Source organism: Protomyctophum parallelum, assembly GCF_964188405.1.
Source record: "Protomyctophum parallelum genome assembly, chromosome: 7".
Taxonomy (NCBI): domain Eukaryota; kingdom Metazoa; phylum Chordata; class Actinopteri; order Myctophiformes; family Myctophidae; genus Protomyctophum; species Protomyctophum parallelum.
Genome location: NC_139705.1, coordinates 49,391,913 through 49,407,238, shown reverse-complemented (window position 1 = coordinate 49,407,238; position 15,326 = coordinate 49,391,913). Strand labels below are relative to the sequence as shown.

Sequence of the window (15,326 nt, the reverse complement as noted above, 5' to 3'; positions counted from 1 at the left end):
ATTGTTGTCGTTATCTCAACACACATTTATTACAGAGCCAACGGAACCGAATGTTTGTGCAATCATCAGACAGTAGTCTACTGTTACTGTACGTATATTAAACACATCATCATCATCTGCAGTCATCACCACACAGCACTGTATAACATGATGTAGACTGCTCACTGCTGCAGTCATCATACAGTACATCATGTTTATCTGTCTATAGAATGATGCCCGTGTCCGTGCCAACATGGTGTTGTTGACAGATCTGTCTATAGAATGATGCCCGTGTCCGTGCCAACATGGTGTTGTTGACAGATCTGTCTTCAGTCAGTCAGTGCTCACATCCTTAACCCATTCTGACCTGAGATCAGATTCATACGAGGTTTCCGCCGGACACACACTGGTCTGATGAACCCATTCTGACCTGAGATCAGATTCTAAAAATGTCAGTCGCTCTTCGATTTTTCAAAAATAGCAGACCTACAAGCTCGTATCGCGCCACTCGGTGGCGCGATATGAGCTTGTAGATCTGCTATTTTTAAATAGCTAAAGCATAACATGATGCTGACACCAAAATGGGTGCCTGGTCAGAATGGGTTAACTCACATCCTTAACCTCAACTTAACCACACCTCACCCATGGATAAACATAACTTAAATGAATGAAACAAAACAAAACACGTGCCCTAAACTTAAATTAACACCGAACACATGACTAAACGTATAACATAGATAATTTAGTATTTTAGTTGAAAGACACCGCATGCCTAAAACATAACTTAAATCAGATGAATTAAACAACAGCAACAACGCCTACAAGTCACTTAAATTAATTAATTAAACGACATAAATCCCGTCTAGACGTACATGAATTAAACCACACAGCAATCCCCATGCTGCTAAACTTTATCAACGCAATCTAATAAAACCACACCAAAGAGTGTCGCTATCAGTAAACTGCTGAGTCTCTATGACAATAAAGGACAGATCCCAACACTCAAAAGCGTCCATCCTCGCGTCCTCCATGCACTCATTTTCCTCTCCTCCTCTCTCGGCTCGGAGGCAGAAATGTGAGTTTAGGGATTACTCCACAGTCTACAGAGTGTGCTTACAAAAAAAAGCTAAAAAGTCATGGTATCGTTAAAACCTTGATAAATGAGTTTTCATTGTGATACAGTATAAAGTATACCATGTTAGCACCATTGATCCAGGCCACAACACAATCGATTGATCAAAGAATACACATGCTCTGAAGATGCACACGGCCCACCCATCTGACCTCTTAACAGAGGTCATAATGGGGAGGCCGCCAACACTTTAGAGACTTTGAAGTGGGCCCTGATTCTCATAAGGTATAGATTAGAACCACTGCCTTATTCTGACATGAGGATTCCATTCGTGAAATGGTCAGATTTATGCTTATTTCTTGTAATCAGAGAAAGACAGCGAGCACATGACAAGGGTTTCCATCGGTGTGTGTGATCGTACAAATAAAACAACATTTTGTAAAAGGTTTCCATCGGTGTGTGTGATCGTACAAATAAAACAACATTCTGTAAAAGGTTTCTACGCTCATGAAGAAAACGTGTTCTCGATAAAGAACGAACATTATAAATAAAAACAACCGTTTTAAACGTTGGACAGAAACAACTTGCGTCAAAAGGTAGAGACAACGTTGAAATTAAAATCTTAACTGATGATCAACGGTTCATAACAAAACAAAACAATCCCTTCCCTATGTTTTGTAGATCTGTTGAGTCAACTGTCCCGATGCTGTGTAGGTCTGTTCATAGTCGCTCTGTTCCTCATGATTTGTGCATCTGGTGGTTCCCTCCCGCAGCACTAGGGGGCAGCACACCGCCGGCTCCCGATTGGACGTCCACAAAGCCCAACCTCTGCCTCCTCTTCCTCTGTTCGGTCATCTACAGAAAATACCATCGCTTTAATGTAGGGCTGTCAAATGATTAAAATTTTTAATCAGATTAATCACAGCTTCAAAATTAATTTAATCATGATTAATCACCATTCGAACTATGTCCAAAATATGCCATGTTTTCCTGTTTATTGTTGTGGAAATGGAAATATAAATGACAGAAAGCGGATCACATTCGTTTTTGAATGTTTTTTGTTTTCTAATGCATTTAGTATAGACATGATGTGATGTGAGCATTTGTAGGCCTAGCCTACACTTTGAGTTAAATCAACACTGGCTCGCTGCGTGCAAGTACCTGTTCCTTCAGATCGTTGAGCTGAACGGTCAAGGTCGTGACGACCTTCATGGTCATGGTCAGGCGGTCCTGTAGCATCCGCATCTCGTTCTGCTCCCCGTCGCCGTCGGTTACCACCAACGACATCGCCTGCATCCGTGGGAACCAGTCCAGGTTGTTGTTCTGAAACGCACACACACACACACACACACACACACACACACACACACACACACACACACACACCACTTTGAGAATCAGTGTCCCATCCTTCGCTCTGACAATAAGACAGTTGCTACTGAGTTGAACATGCAGACACTAAAGGTAAGGTGTGTGTGTGTGTGTGTGTGTGTGTGTGTGTGTGTGTGTGTGTGTGTGTGTGTGTGTGTGCACCTTGATCATCTGTGCCACGTAGCTCTCAGGTCCAGTGTAGTCGGTCTTGTTCTTCTCACGGACCAGAACGATGAAGTACAGATAGTTCCAGATGTTGTGTTCCAGTTTGATGTGCTCCTCAAACGACACCGTTTTATTATCAAACTTATCACGCTCCAGACCTGAAACACACAGCAGAACACTGACTGATCAATACACTTATCACGCTCCAGACCTGAAACACACAGCAGAACACTGACTGATCAATACACTTATCACGCTCCAGACCTGAAACACACAGCAGAACACTGACTGATCAATACACTTATCACGCTCCAGACCTGAAACACACAGTGAAACACTGACTGATCAATACACTTATCACGCTCCAGACCTGAAACACACAGTGAAACACTGACTGATCAATACACTTATCACGCTCCAGACCTGAAACACACAGCAGAACACTGACTGATCAATACACTTATCACGCTCCAGACCTGAAACACACAGTGAAACACTGACTGATCAATACACTTATCACGCTCCAGACCTGAAACACACAGCAAAACACTGACTGATTAATGTGATGTAATGTTCACATTGCTCACTCCAAACCAGCTACAAAGAGGAAAGAACTCTTACGGGCCATTCACACCAAGCATGATAATTGTAACTACAGATGTGCCGTTTGAAAACGTCATACGTCTTCAGTAGATTGTGTCAGTGCATTAATTGTCACTCAAAAACAGAACCTTGTCAGTGAGAAAGGGGGACATTTGCCAAGGTGTTATAATTGTATTCAGATCCCCTGAATAAGAGTTCCTCTGCTGGACACTTAAAATTACCAAGACTAATCAGTGAATAAAACCTGTGGGGAAAACGTGGATTTTCAGAAAACCTTCAGGAAAAGATCAGGAAAGCGTGAACAGTTGGAATGACACCTAAATTCCGGTAAATTGCAAGTGTGGTTGCACCGATGCGAGCTGCCGCGAGGAATCCGCTGGGAAAGTCTAGAATGTTCAGTTCTTGATGAATTCTGTTTATATTACACATTGTGATGTCACTCCTGTCTGATTGCACATTATTATTGTCCAATCGGAACAGGGACAGAAAATTGACTTTTGGGGTTACAGAAAAGTTAGAAAAAAACCCACATTGAACTCAATGAACAAAAAAACGTTTAACAAAAACAGGTTTACTTTAGCTGCATGGCATTAAGGTGCTCGGACCTAATCTGAGTTCCCAGAAGTTTTATTTTTCGCCACTAGGTGGGCGAGAAAGACTTCTGGGAAAAAAGGACCGTACGTTGCGCTCAGAATCTGAGCGGACACTTCCCTTTCCGGTCTGAAGCACTGTGCATACCATGAAAATAGTCAGAAGGGAATCCAATTCCAAATTGAATTGTAGCGCCCACTCCATGTGGAACCCGCCCCTGTCTTTTGATTCGCATTTCATTTGAAACGCAACGCACTGGGCCACACCCCTGCTGCACAGGATCTGAGGCCAATTTTCCTAGACTAGCTCGGACCTTGAACAATACTGTGTTGCCTACACACAGCAACCACACTAATACTAGTGTGTCTACAGTACACTGATGTTCTGTAAACAGCAGCACCAAACACACAGCCACAACACTAGAGGGAGTATAAATAATGATCTGATGCCACAAATATGGGTGAATCCATTTTCCACAGCACTGCCACTCAAGAGTGGAATGCCCTGCCCCCTTCCCTCAAAACAAACAAATCACTGGCTTCCTTTAAAACCGGGCTGAAAAAACACCTATCAATGTCAGAGGGTCAAAAGGAGAGAAGAAGACTGCCCAACCTCCCCATACCCCCCCTCTGAGTGATTTATTTGTATTTAGATTTTTTGGTACTTACACCTGTAAATAGTTTTCATGTTTATGAGGTATCTCGATTACTGTCAACATTGTATTGTGAATGAATGCATGGGACCCGAATGGAAACAAGACCACAAGGTCTTTTTTCGGTGCTATCCTTTTGGATAAATGTGCTTTGACTGTACCATGTACTGTTTTGCATTTATTAGTGTCTAATAAAATAATTAAAAAAAAAAAACGGTGTGAGCCTGTGTCAGAGAGCCCACATGGAGGATTGGAGAGAGTTCTATCTCAGTGGTGCTGCAAGACACATTGAATAAGATATACTGTATGGATAATCTGCCTGAGATAATTAATTATATAGAGGCGAGATGGTTGTACCTGGTGATGAGGTAATGCCAGCTATAGCCCACCAACTGGCCTTAGCTATTCAAAATAGTCTCCTCATCCTAGCAAATACAACTTTCTAATGGATGCCCGTCAATGTTTCTGTCGTTCATAAAAAATCATGCTGAAAGTGTTCCAAAGATCGTTTATGGCTATAGCTGTGGTGTGTACATTTTAGCATCCACTTCAGTTAGGACCATTTTAAAATGGCTTATTTGTAGTTATGGTTAGTTAGTTTGACCCACCACAGATGAAGCAGATGGTTTTGTATAGTTAGTTTGACCCACCACAGATGAAGCAGGTGGTTTTGTATAGTTAGTTTGACCCACCACAGATGAAGCAGGTGGTTTTGAGAACCTCTTCTTTCCTCTGTTTCTCGCTCCTCAGGTCGGCGAAGGTGTCGATGATCACACCGAAGATCAGGTTCAAAACGATGATGATGACGATGAAGTAGAACAACAGGTCGTACACCACCCTAGCAGGGTACAACGGCTCCTACACACACACACACACACACACACACACACACACACACACACACACACACACACACACACACACAAATCAGATATACATAGTCGTCGAAAACAGATACTCAATCTTTCTACTTTTAGTTTGTTTGTTTTATAAATCAGTGCTGTTGAACACCCTTTACATCTGTGTGTAGGTTGTATTGTGCTTTTAATTTATACCTTTCTAGTTTGTCTCAATTTATCTGTATACATTTGATTCATCTTTATGTGAAAACATAAAAATTCAATACAAAATAAAAAGCGCTTTTGACTAAACCTAACTCTATTGGATCCTCAAACTGTCAGACAAACCAGCTAACTCCATCTTGTGGACTTGACGGAGAAAAATGGCAAAAAAAAAAAAAAAAAATAGGTCAAAAACCTCCTAACTCCACTTGAGCTGTATTTGGGTACACATTCAAGTATCTGACAATGTATAAAGTCACCATACTGCCCGACAGCAGAGATATATATAGTATGCAGGCAGACAGACAGACAGACAGACAGACAGACAGACAGACAGACAGGTGTGTTTACGTTCTTGGATGGTTTTCTGAGGACGTCTCCGACTCCTCCTCCGTTCCTGAGGCCGTGGTTCATCACCGTGACGATGCACATCAACAGAGTGTCACACGCACGCTCTGTGTTAGACTCCTCTGCAACACACACACACACACACACACACACACACACACACACACACACACACACACACACACACACACACACACACACACACACAGTTATCGTCACATCGATACTGTTAGTCGTGCAGTGCATATAATTAATTGCATTTTCATAGCGCTTTTCCAAGTGCTCAAAGCGCTTTACAATGGTTCATTCATTCATACATTGGGCGAACAGTCGACGCCAGCGTCCACACTTCCCACATTCACACACCAATGGTGGCGAGCTCACACCAGCCGACTCATTGGAGGCAATGTAGGGTTCAGTGTCTTGCCCAAGGACACTTGTGGACAGGAGGAGCCTGGATTCGAACCGCCGACCCAGGGATCATTGGACGACCTGCTCTACCTCCTGAGACACAGCCGCCCTAACTAACTAACCATACAGCTAAACCAGCTAAACTAACTATCAGACTGACTGACTGACTGACTGTACACTATTGTACAGCTAACCTTAACTATTTCAGACTTTACAGTACCAAACCTAATTCAGCGAACTATACAGCTAAACACAACTAGTACTGTAAGTCGTACCGTCCTCCTCTCCAGTAGACCCAGCAGTGGTTTCTGCTGTGCAGCTGACTCCATCTGTAGAGCAGGAGTTCATGAAGTCCTGAGAAGCTTCACTCTGTCCTGCAGCTGTACAACGACATCACATCAGCTGTAATCAGGGGTGAGCTGGCTATTCAGGGTGGCACCCTGGTAGTTTGTAATCAGGGGTGAGCTGGCTATTCAGAGTGGCGCCCTGGTAGTTTGTAATCAGGGGTGAGCTGGCTATTCAGGGTGGCACCCTGGTAGTTTGTAATCAGGGGTGAGCTGGCTATTCAGGGTGGCGCCCTGGTAGTTTGTAATCAGGGGTGAGCTGGCTATTCAGGGTGGCACCCTGGTAGTTTGTAATCAGGGGTGAGCTGGCTATTCAGAGTGGCGCCCTGGTAGTTTGTAATCAGGGGTGAGCTGGCTATTCAGGGTGGCGCCCTGGTAGTTTGTAATCAGGGGTGAGCTGGCTATTCAGGGTGGCGCCCTGGTAGTTTGTAATCAGGGGTGAGCTGGCTATTCAGGGTGGCGCCCTGGTAGTTTGTAATCAGGGGTGAGCTGGCTATTCAGGTTGGCGCCCTGGTAGTTTGCACGCAAGCCCGCACAGCCATTCATAGTTTTCGCACTTCGCTAACCTCGCTAACAAAACCTGACGATCGACGCCGAGTGTCACAGCTTGGATTAACAGGAATGACCAAGCTTGGCTACTGTAGATATCAATGGTGACGGTCCATTGTGTCATACAGTAGTACTGTAGTAGTACAGTATTACAGTAGGTGTCAGATGTAATGTCTGGAGTAGTCTAAAGAGTTGGATAACAGTGGCTGATGGATTCACCAACTAATTCAATTAGTTAGGTGAAGTTTGCAAGGTAAATGCAGAATACTACTAACTAACTAAATACTAACTACGGTACTAATACTAACGTTTCCCCACTATGCAAGTAAATAGAATCAAATTATATACAGTATATTGTGGGTTAATAAATAGGTCTACATTTAAGAGGTTATTTCAAATCGGTGATAGCTCGCAAGCTTGTGCACGTGCTTGTGCACCGTGCGCGCAACATAAGCCCCACTACTTACTGTGAGAAATCCACAGCACATCCCTGGCTGCAATCATCTGACTCATCAGCTGTAATCATCCTATTCATCACCGCATTTAGAGTTACTAAGTGTTATAATTATAGTTAGCATAGATAATTCAATCTGAGGGAAATTATTTTATCATATACCACCACAGTAAGGATGAAACAAACAAGCCGGTACTAAAAACAGGGTAGCAGTATAATATAAAAGACAATATAACGTAGGGACGATTCTTCGCTTCCGATCCGATCCCGATACCTCAATTTCTGTGTTAGCCGATACCAATACCGAATACCGATGCCAGTGTCGTGATCTCATGTTGTGCTTATAGCTATCTACCTATATATCTCGTGTTGTGTTTATAGCAGACTCCTCACACAAATGTGCACTTGCAGTTTGGGCAACTCCAAAGCAAACTCCACATGTCCCAACATTATATTTACCTGCCATACTGTCAACCCCTTACCCCTGTGTCGGATCGGTGGTTAAAAAGTTACCTGGTGCTATCTGAGTCAGGGGGTCCACCTCCATGATGAAGTCGTCCTTCAGACACAGGAAGCCCACGATGGAGAACAGGTAGACCAGGATGAGAGCCAGCAGAGCGGTCAGCAGGATGGAGCGACCGTTACGAGTCACGCTCTTTATCACGTTGAACAGTGTCTCCTCGCGGTAGATCAGGTCAAATAACTGGAGAGAGAGAGAGAGACAGAGTCAAGTCATTTATCTCTTTATCACGTTGAACAGTGTCTCCTCGCGGTAGATAAGGTCAAATAACTGGAGAGAGAGAGAGAGAGAGTCAAGTCATTTATTTGGCACGTTGAACAGTGTCTCCTCGCGGTAGATCAGGTCAAATAACTGGAGAGAGAGAGAGAGAGAGAGACAGAGTCAAGTCATTTATTTGAACAGTGTCTCCTCGCGGTAGATCAGGTCAAATAACTGGAGAGAGAGAGAGTCAAGTCATTTATTTGGCACGTTTAAAAAACAACAGCCGTTGATCCAAAGTGTTTTCCAATCAAGGATGACCGGCAACAACATGATATCCATATAAAAGCAAAAATAGAGAAGAGAAGAGAAGAGAAGAGAAGAGAAGAGAAGAGAAGAGAAGAGAAGAGAAGAGAAGAGAAGAGAAGAGAAGAGAAGAGAAGAGGGGTCTTTAGATTTGATTTAAAAACTAGATAGAAAGCCCAGTCACCTTTCATGTTTGAGGAAGAGAGAGGAATGTCAAGTGGAGAGGGAGAGAGGAAGAAAGAGAGGTGCGTTTTAGAAATATGTGATTTTGAAAACTGTCTCAGTGAGAAAAAAGTGTGTGTGTGTGTGTGTTAAGGGCAAGGCTGTCCCCAAACATTCGAGGTTCGAATGTTCGCTCGTTAGGGTTGGCACTCGAATCTTAATTAATGGGTTTGAACCATTCTTTTTTTTTTTTTTATATATAAAAATGATTTTTTTTTTTTTTTTTTTTTTTATTAACTCGAAAATATATCTCGGCGAGAATGTGATATATGTTAAAAAGTAAGTTTCTCGTGCATTCCTGTCAGAAGTTATGTCTATCTCCTTGTGCTGTCCCTCTCCAAAATCCCCTGTGCACATTAATTTGGTGATGGGCCTGCAGCCAATCAGCCAATCAGCAACAAACAAACACACACCCACACACACACACACACACACACACGCACACACACCAGCAAGTCACAATTTGAGAAAAAGGTTAGTTCTCTCTCTCGCTGTGCTGTTGCGTCTGTCTGTCTGTGTGTGTGTGTGTGTGTGTGTGTGTGTGTGTGTGTGTGTGCACGCGCATGTGCGTGTGTGTGTGTGACACTGAGTTATTGAATATTCTGACTTTCAATTCAAATGTACATACATTTAGTTTTGATTGTATTGTTAATTTGTTGTATTGTGCTTTTTGCCGTGGCAATGTAAACGTATGTTTTCTCAATGCCAATAAAACTCCTTTGAATTGAAAAAAAAGTGTGGTGACTGCGTGTGATTGTTTAGGAGGAGCCAGGCTGCTGATTGGCTCCTGTGATGGCCTCAACTATATAAAGCTGTGTGGAAGCACTGGAAGCAGCATTCTGATGTATTCTTCCTGGTGTGTGTTTGGTCTGTCTGTAGCAAGAAGTTACACACCGTCTGTCTGTCTGTAGCAAGAAGTTACACACCGTCTGGCTGTAGCAAGAAGGTAACTACATGTTAAACTTAAACCTTTAGCTTTGTTTTAAATGATTCAGTTTGGGTAACTTGATCTGTGAATGAATGCCACTGAGATGTGGAGTTTTATAACAAGAGTTAAGGTAACTGTTCCAATATGGCTCATAGTGTCTTTTTGACTGGCATTCAAACTCTTCAGACAGTGGACAGGGTCCATTTGGTTCCATTTGTACACTGAGAGCTGTAAGGGTCCATTTGGTTCCATTTGTACACTGAGAGCTGTAAGGGTCCATTTGGTTCCATTTGTACACTGAGAGCTGTAAGGGTCCATTTGGTTCCATTTGTACACTGAGAGCTGTAAGGGTCCATTTGGTTCCATTTGTACACTGAGAGCTGTAAGGGTCCATTTGGTTCCATTTGTACACTGAGAGCTGTTAGGGTCCATTTGGTTCCATCTGTACACTGAGAGCTGTAAGGGTCCATTTGGTTCCATTTGTACACCGAGAGCTGTAAGGGTCCATTTGGTTCCATTTGTACACTGAGAGCTGTAAGGGTCCATTTGGTTCCATTTGTACACTGAGAGCTGTAAGGGTCCATTTGGTTCCATTTGTACACTGAGAGCTGTAAGGGTCCATTTGGTTCCATTTGTACACTGAGAGCTGTAAGGGTCCATTTGGTTCCATTTGTACACTGAGAGCTGTAAGGGTCCATTTGGTTCCATTTGTACACCGAGAGCTGTAAGGGTCCATTTGGTTCCATTTGTACACCGAGAGCTGTAAGGGTCCATTTGGTTCCATTTGTACACCGAGAGCTGTAAGGGTCCATTTGGTTCCATTTGTACACTGAGAGCTGTAAGGGTCCATTTGGTTCCATTTGTACACTGAGAGCTGTAAGGGTCCATTTGGTTCCATTTGTACACTGAGAGCTGTAAGGGTCCATTTGGTTCCATTTGTACACTGAGAGCTGTAAGGGTCCATTTGGTTCCATTTGTACACTGAGAGCTGTTAGGGTCCATTTGGTTCCATTTGTACACTGAGAGCTGTTAGGGTCCATTTGGTTCCATTTGTACACCGAGAGCTGTTAGGGTCCATTTGGTTCCATTTGTACACTGAGAGCTGTAAGGGTCCATTTGGTTCCATTTGTACACTGAGAGCTGTAAGGGTCCATTTGGTTCCATTTGTACACTGAGAGCTGTAAGGGTCCATTTGGTTCCATTTGTACACCGAGAGCTGTAAGGGTCCATTTGGTTCCATTTGTACACTGAGAGCTGTAAGGGTCCATTTGGTTCCATTTGTACACAGAGAGCTGTAAGGGTCCATTTGGTTCCATTTGTACACTGAGAGCTGTAAGGGTCCATTTGGTTCCATTTGTACACTGAGAGCTGTAAGGCTCCATTTGGTTCCATTTGTACACTGAGAGCTGTAAGGGTCCATTTGGTTCCATTTGTACACTGAGAGCTGTAAGGGTCCATTTGGTTCCATTTGTACACCGAGAGCTGTAAGGGTCCATTTGGTTCCATTTGTACACTGAGAGCTGTAAGGGTCCATTTGGTTCCATTTGTACACTGAGAGCTGTAAGGGTCCATTTGGTTCCATTTGTACACTGAGAGCTGTAAGGGTCCATTTGGTTCCATTTGTACACTGAGAGCTGTAAGGGTCCATTTGGTTCCATTTGTACACTGAGCTGTAAGGGTCCATTTGGTTCCATTTGTACACTGAGAGCTGTAAGGGTCCATTTGGTTCCATTTGTACACTGAGAGCTGTAAGGGTCCATTTGGTTCCATTTGTACACTGAGAGCTGTAAGGGTCCATTTGGTTCCATTTGTACACTGAGAGCTGTAAGGGTCCATTTGGTTCCATTTGTACACTGAGAGCTGTAAGGGTCCATTTGGTTCCATTTGTACACCGAGAGCTGTAAGGGTCCATTTGGTTCCATTTGTACACTGAGCTGTAAGGGTCCATTTGGTTCCATTTGTACACTGAGAGCTGTAAGGGTCCATTTGGTTCCATTTGTACACTGAGAGCTGTAAGGGTCCATTTGGTTCCATTTGTACACCGAGAGCTGTTAGGGTCCATTTGGTTCCATTTGTACACTGAGAGCTGTAAGGGTCCATTTGGTTCCATTTGTACACTGAGAGCTGTAAGGGTCCATTTGGTTCCATTTGTACACTGAGAGCTGTTAGGGTCCATTTGGTTCCATTTGTACACCGAGAGCTGTTAGGGTCCATTTGGTTCCATTTGTACACTGAGAGCTGTAAGGGTCCATTTGGTTCCATTTGTACACTGAGAGCTGTAAGGGTCCATTTGGTTCCATTTGTACACTGAGAGCTGTAAGGGTCCATTTGGTTCCATTTGTACACCGAGAGCTGTAAGGGTCCATTTGGTTCCATTTGTACACTGAGAGCTGTAAGGGTCCATTTGGTTCCATTTGTACACTGAGAGCTGTAAGGGTCCATTTGGTTCCATTTGTACACTGAGAGCTGTAAGGGTCCATTTGGTTCCATTTGTACACTGAGAGCTGTAAGGGTCCATTTGGTTCCATTTGTACACCGAGAGCTGTAAGGGTCCATTTGGTTCCATTTGTACACCGAGAGCTGTAAGGGTCCATTTGGTTCCATTTGTACACCGAGAGCTGTAAGGGTCCATTTGGTTCCATTTGTACACCGAGAGCTGTAAGGGTCCATTTGGTTCCATTTGTACACTGAGAGCTGTAAGGGTCCATTTGGTTCCATTTGTACACTGAGAGCTGTAAGGGTCCATTTGGTTCCATTTGTACACTGAGAGCTGTAAGGGTCCATTTGGTTCCATTTGTACACTGAGCTGTAAGGGTCCATTTGGTTCCATTTGTACACTGAGAGCTGTAAGGGTCCATTTGGTTCCATTTGTACACTGAGAGCTGTAAGGGTCCATTTGGTTCCATTTGTACACTGAGAGCTGTAAGGGTCCATTTGGTTCCATTTGTACACCGAGAGCTGTAAGGGTCCATTTGGTTCCATTTGTACACTGAGAGCTGTAAGGGTCCATTTGGTTCCATTTGTACACTGAGAGCTGTAAGGGTCCATTTGGTTCCATTTGTACACCGAGAGCTGTAAGGGTCCATTTGGTTCCATTTGTACACCGAGAGCTGTAAGGGTCCATTTGGTTCCATTTGTACACTGAGAGCTGTAAGGGTCCATTTGGTTCCATTTGTACACTGAGAGCTGTAAGGGTCCATTTGGTTCCATTTGTACACTGAGAGCTGTAAGGGTCCATTTGGTTCCATTTGTACACCGAGAGCTGTAAGGGTCCATTTGGTTCCATTTGTACACCGAGAGCTGTAAGGGTCCATTTGGTTCCATTTGTACACTGAGAGCTGTAAGGGTCCATTTGGTTCCATTTGTACACCGAGAGCTGTAAGGGTCCATTTGGTTCCATTTGTACACCGAGAGCTGTAAGGGTCCATTTGGTTCCATTTGTACACTGAGAGCTGTAAGGGTCCATTTGGTTAAACATGCTAACACTTCATCTTCAATATAACATTGGTATTGTCACAAACGCACAATACAATGTTGGGCTTAAACTTCATTCAAAGCTGAAGGGAAAACATATTTCAAAAGTTGGGGGGAAAATGTATATATTAAAAATGTAAGCTTGGGGGAGGGATGTTAAGTTGTAAAATATGGGTTGTGGGGGCTGACAAGGCTATACAGCCACATGTGTTTCTAATGTGATGTAGGCCTACATAACACTAATGACACTTATCTTTTCTCTTCATGTAATTCCAGAATATGAAGAGTCACTGCACCAGTGGTGTAGGCAGCACCAAGCCCTGGACCCTGAGACGAGCCATGTCCGTGGGCCCCACAGCCCCACCAATTTAGGCTTCCGAGGACCCCCACCCTGGAGCCCATGTGAAGTGTCCCAGACCGATGCCCCCCTCCCTGCACAAGACATTGAGGTAGGAACTGTACGCTATAGCTGCTGCTGGGAAGAGCTGCTTGCTGCGCAGTGAGTACAAATCTTGTTTATTGTCCTTTGCTGTCGCTGGTGTGGTTAAGCAGGGTAGGCCTACTGATGGTGTTGCTCTCGTTTGCGTTCCGGCTTCCTGCGGTTGCGTCACGTCGTCGTTTGCGTTGTGTCTTTTGGGTCGACTGCCACAATTTCGTCCGGTTCCGTCATTTCACCTCATTTCACCTAACTTGTGGACACTGCCTGTCATCTGCAGAAGAACGTGATGGTTCACGGTAAGGATCTGTTTTTGTATTCTTTGCTGCTGGTAGGGTAGGGCTGGTAGGGTAGGGCTCCTACTAGGGTAGGTTTTTGCGTTGCATCGCAAACTAAGCACTTTGGCACAGGCATGGAGCTCCTGGTTTACTGGGATGGGGTTCGATTCCCTGCTGCGCCCTGCTGATTACATTTAATCTGTTAAACAGGCATCCTTTTGCACAATAGAGCGTCGCAGTCCCTCCCCCTTTCAGAACGACGAGTGGCCCAGGAAATTATTCTCCATTTCATTTTCTCCATAGGCATTTCAAAACCTATTTATTTAAAGACCTTTAAGCGTCGTACGAAGCCAACTCTTGTCGTGACAAATCATGACAACACACACAATATTTTGGACCAAATAATTACAAAGAAGAACAAAACGTGTTGTAACCTGCCGTTTTTTTCTAATTCTTTGGCCCGAAAAATTGTGTTTGTCATGATTGGTCCGAATGTTAACTCGAAAATTCCTGCCGAAGTTCGAGTCCTAAAATAAGGGCTAGGGTACAGCCTTAGTGTGTGTGTGGTGTGTGTGTGTGTGCACGTACCAGTATGCTGTAGAAGAGCTCGTGGACACACAGGCCCAGGGTGGAGGTGAGGACGTAGGCTAGATGATAGAGGAGCTCCACATCACTCAGCATGGCCTTATATCCCAGGATGAACTTCCCATTGTTCCCCACGAAGCTCACCACAAACACCACCTTGTTTATCAACTAGATACAGTACAAACAAATTATATAATAATAACAATAATAATAATAATGGATTTGATTCATAATGCACTTTACATTCCTCTGAATCTCAAAGTGCTACAGTAGGCATTAGGCAAAAATATGAGGCAATAGCAATAACATAACTATTAAAAGCACACAGTTTCCGTGGACGCATTGGTGGCTGAGCAGGGATATTTTGTATCGTGTCCGGAACGCGACGGGGAGCCAGTGAAGTGAGCGGAGGATGGGTGTGATGTGTTCTCGTTCTCATCAGGATCCTAGCAGCGCTGTTTTGGATGTATTGGAGCCTTTGAAGGCTCTTGCTAGGGATCCTGATGAGAAGTGCATTACAGTAGTCCAGCCTGGACTATATCACACATTACTACCTGCTCCCAGGTGCCGACAAAGTATAAAATGTAATAGTTAAATTTAGTCAATTAAAATAAATCTATCGGAAGTTTTGCGTCCATTAGTTGATAAAAAAACCAGTACACAAAGCAATTAAATAAAAAGAAACAATCTTAATTACTCGATTAATAGATGGCTAAGAAAATAATGGATAATCGCAGCCCTACTGTATAGGTGTTAGGTGTTGACTTACATTGAGCATT

The 15,326-nt window shown here is 43.7% G+C and overlaps 1 protein-coding gene across 1 annotated transcript in view; it reads right to left on the bottom strand.

The window, feature by feature from the left end:
• Positions 1-592: 592 nt before the first annotated feature.
• The window catches only part of itpr3 (inositol 1,4,5-trisphosphate receptor, type 3), a 109,745-nt gene continuing 95,011 nt past the window's right edge, over positions 593-15,326 (bottom strand). Inside the window, 8 exon segments of the mRNA XM_083770005.1 lie at positions 593-1,906; positions 2,213-2,374; positions 2,585-2,745; positions 5,126-5,291; positions 5,846-5,964; positions 6,529-6,633; positions 8,114-8,303; positions 14,551-14,715. Coding sequence (XP_083626131.1) covers positions 1,790-1,906; positions 2,213-2,374; positions 2,585-2,745; positions 5,126-5,291; positions 5,846-5,964; positions 6,529-6,633; positions 8,114-8,303; positions 14,551-14,715 — 1,185 coding nt within the window. The 3' untranslated portion in view covers positions 593-1,789.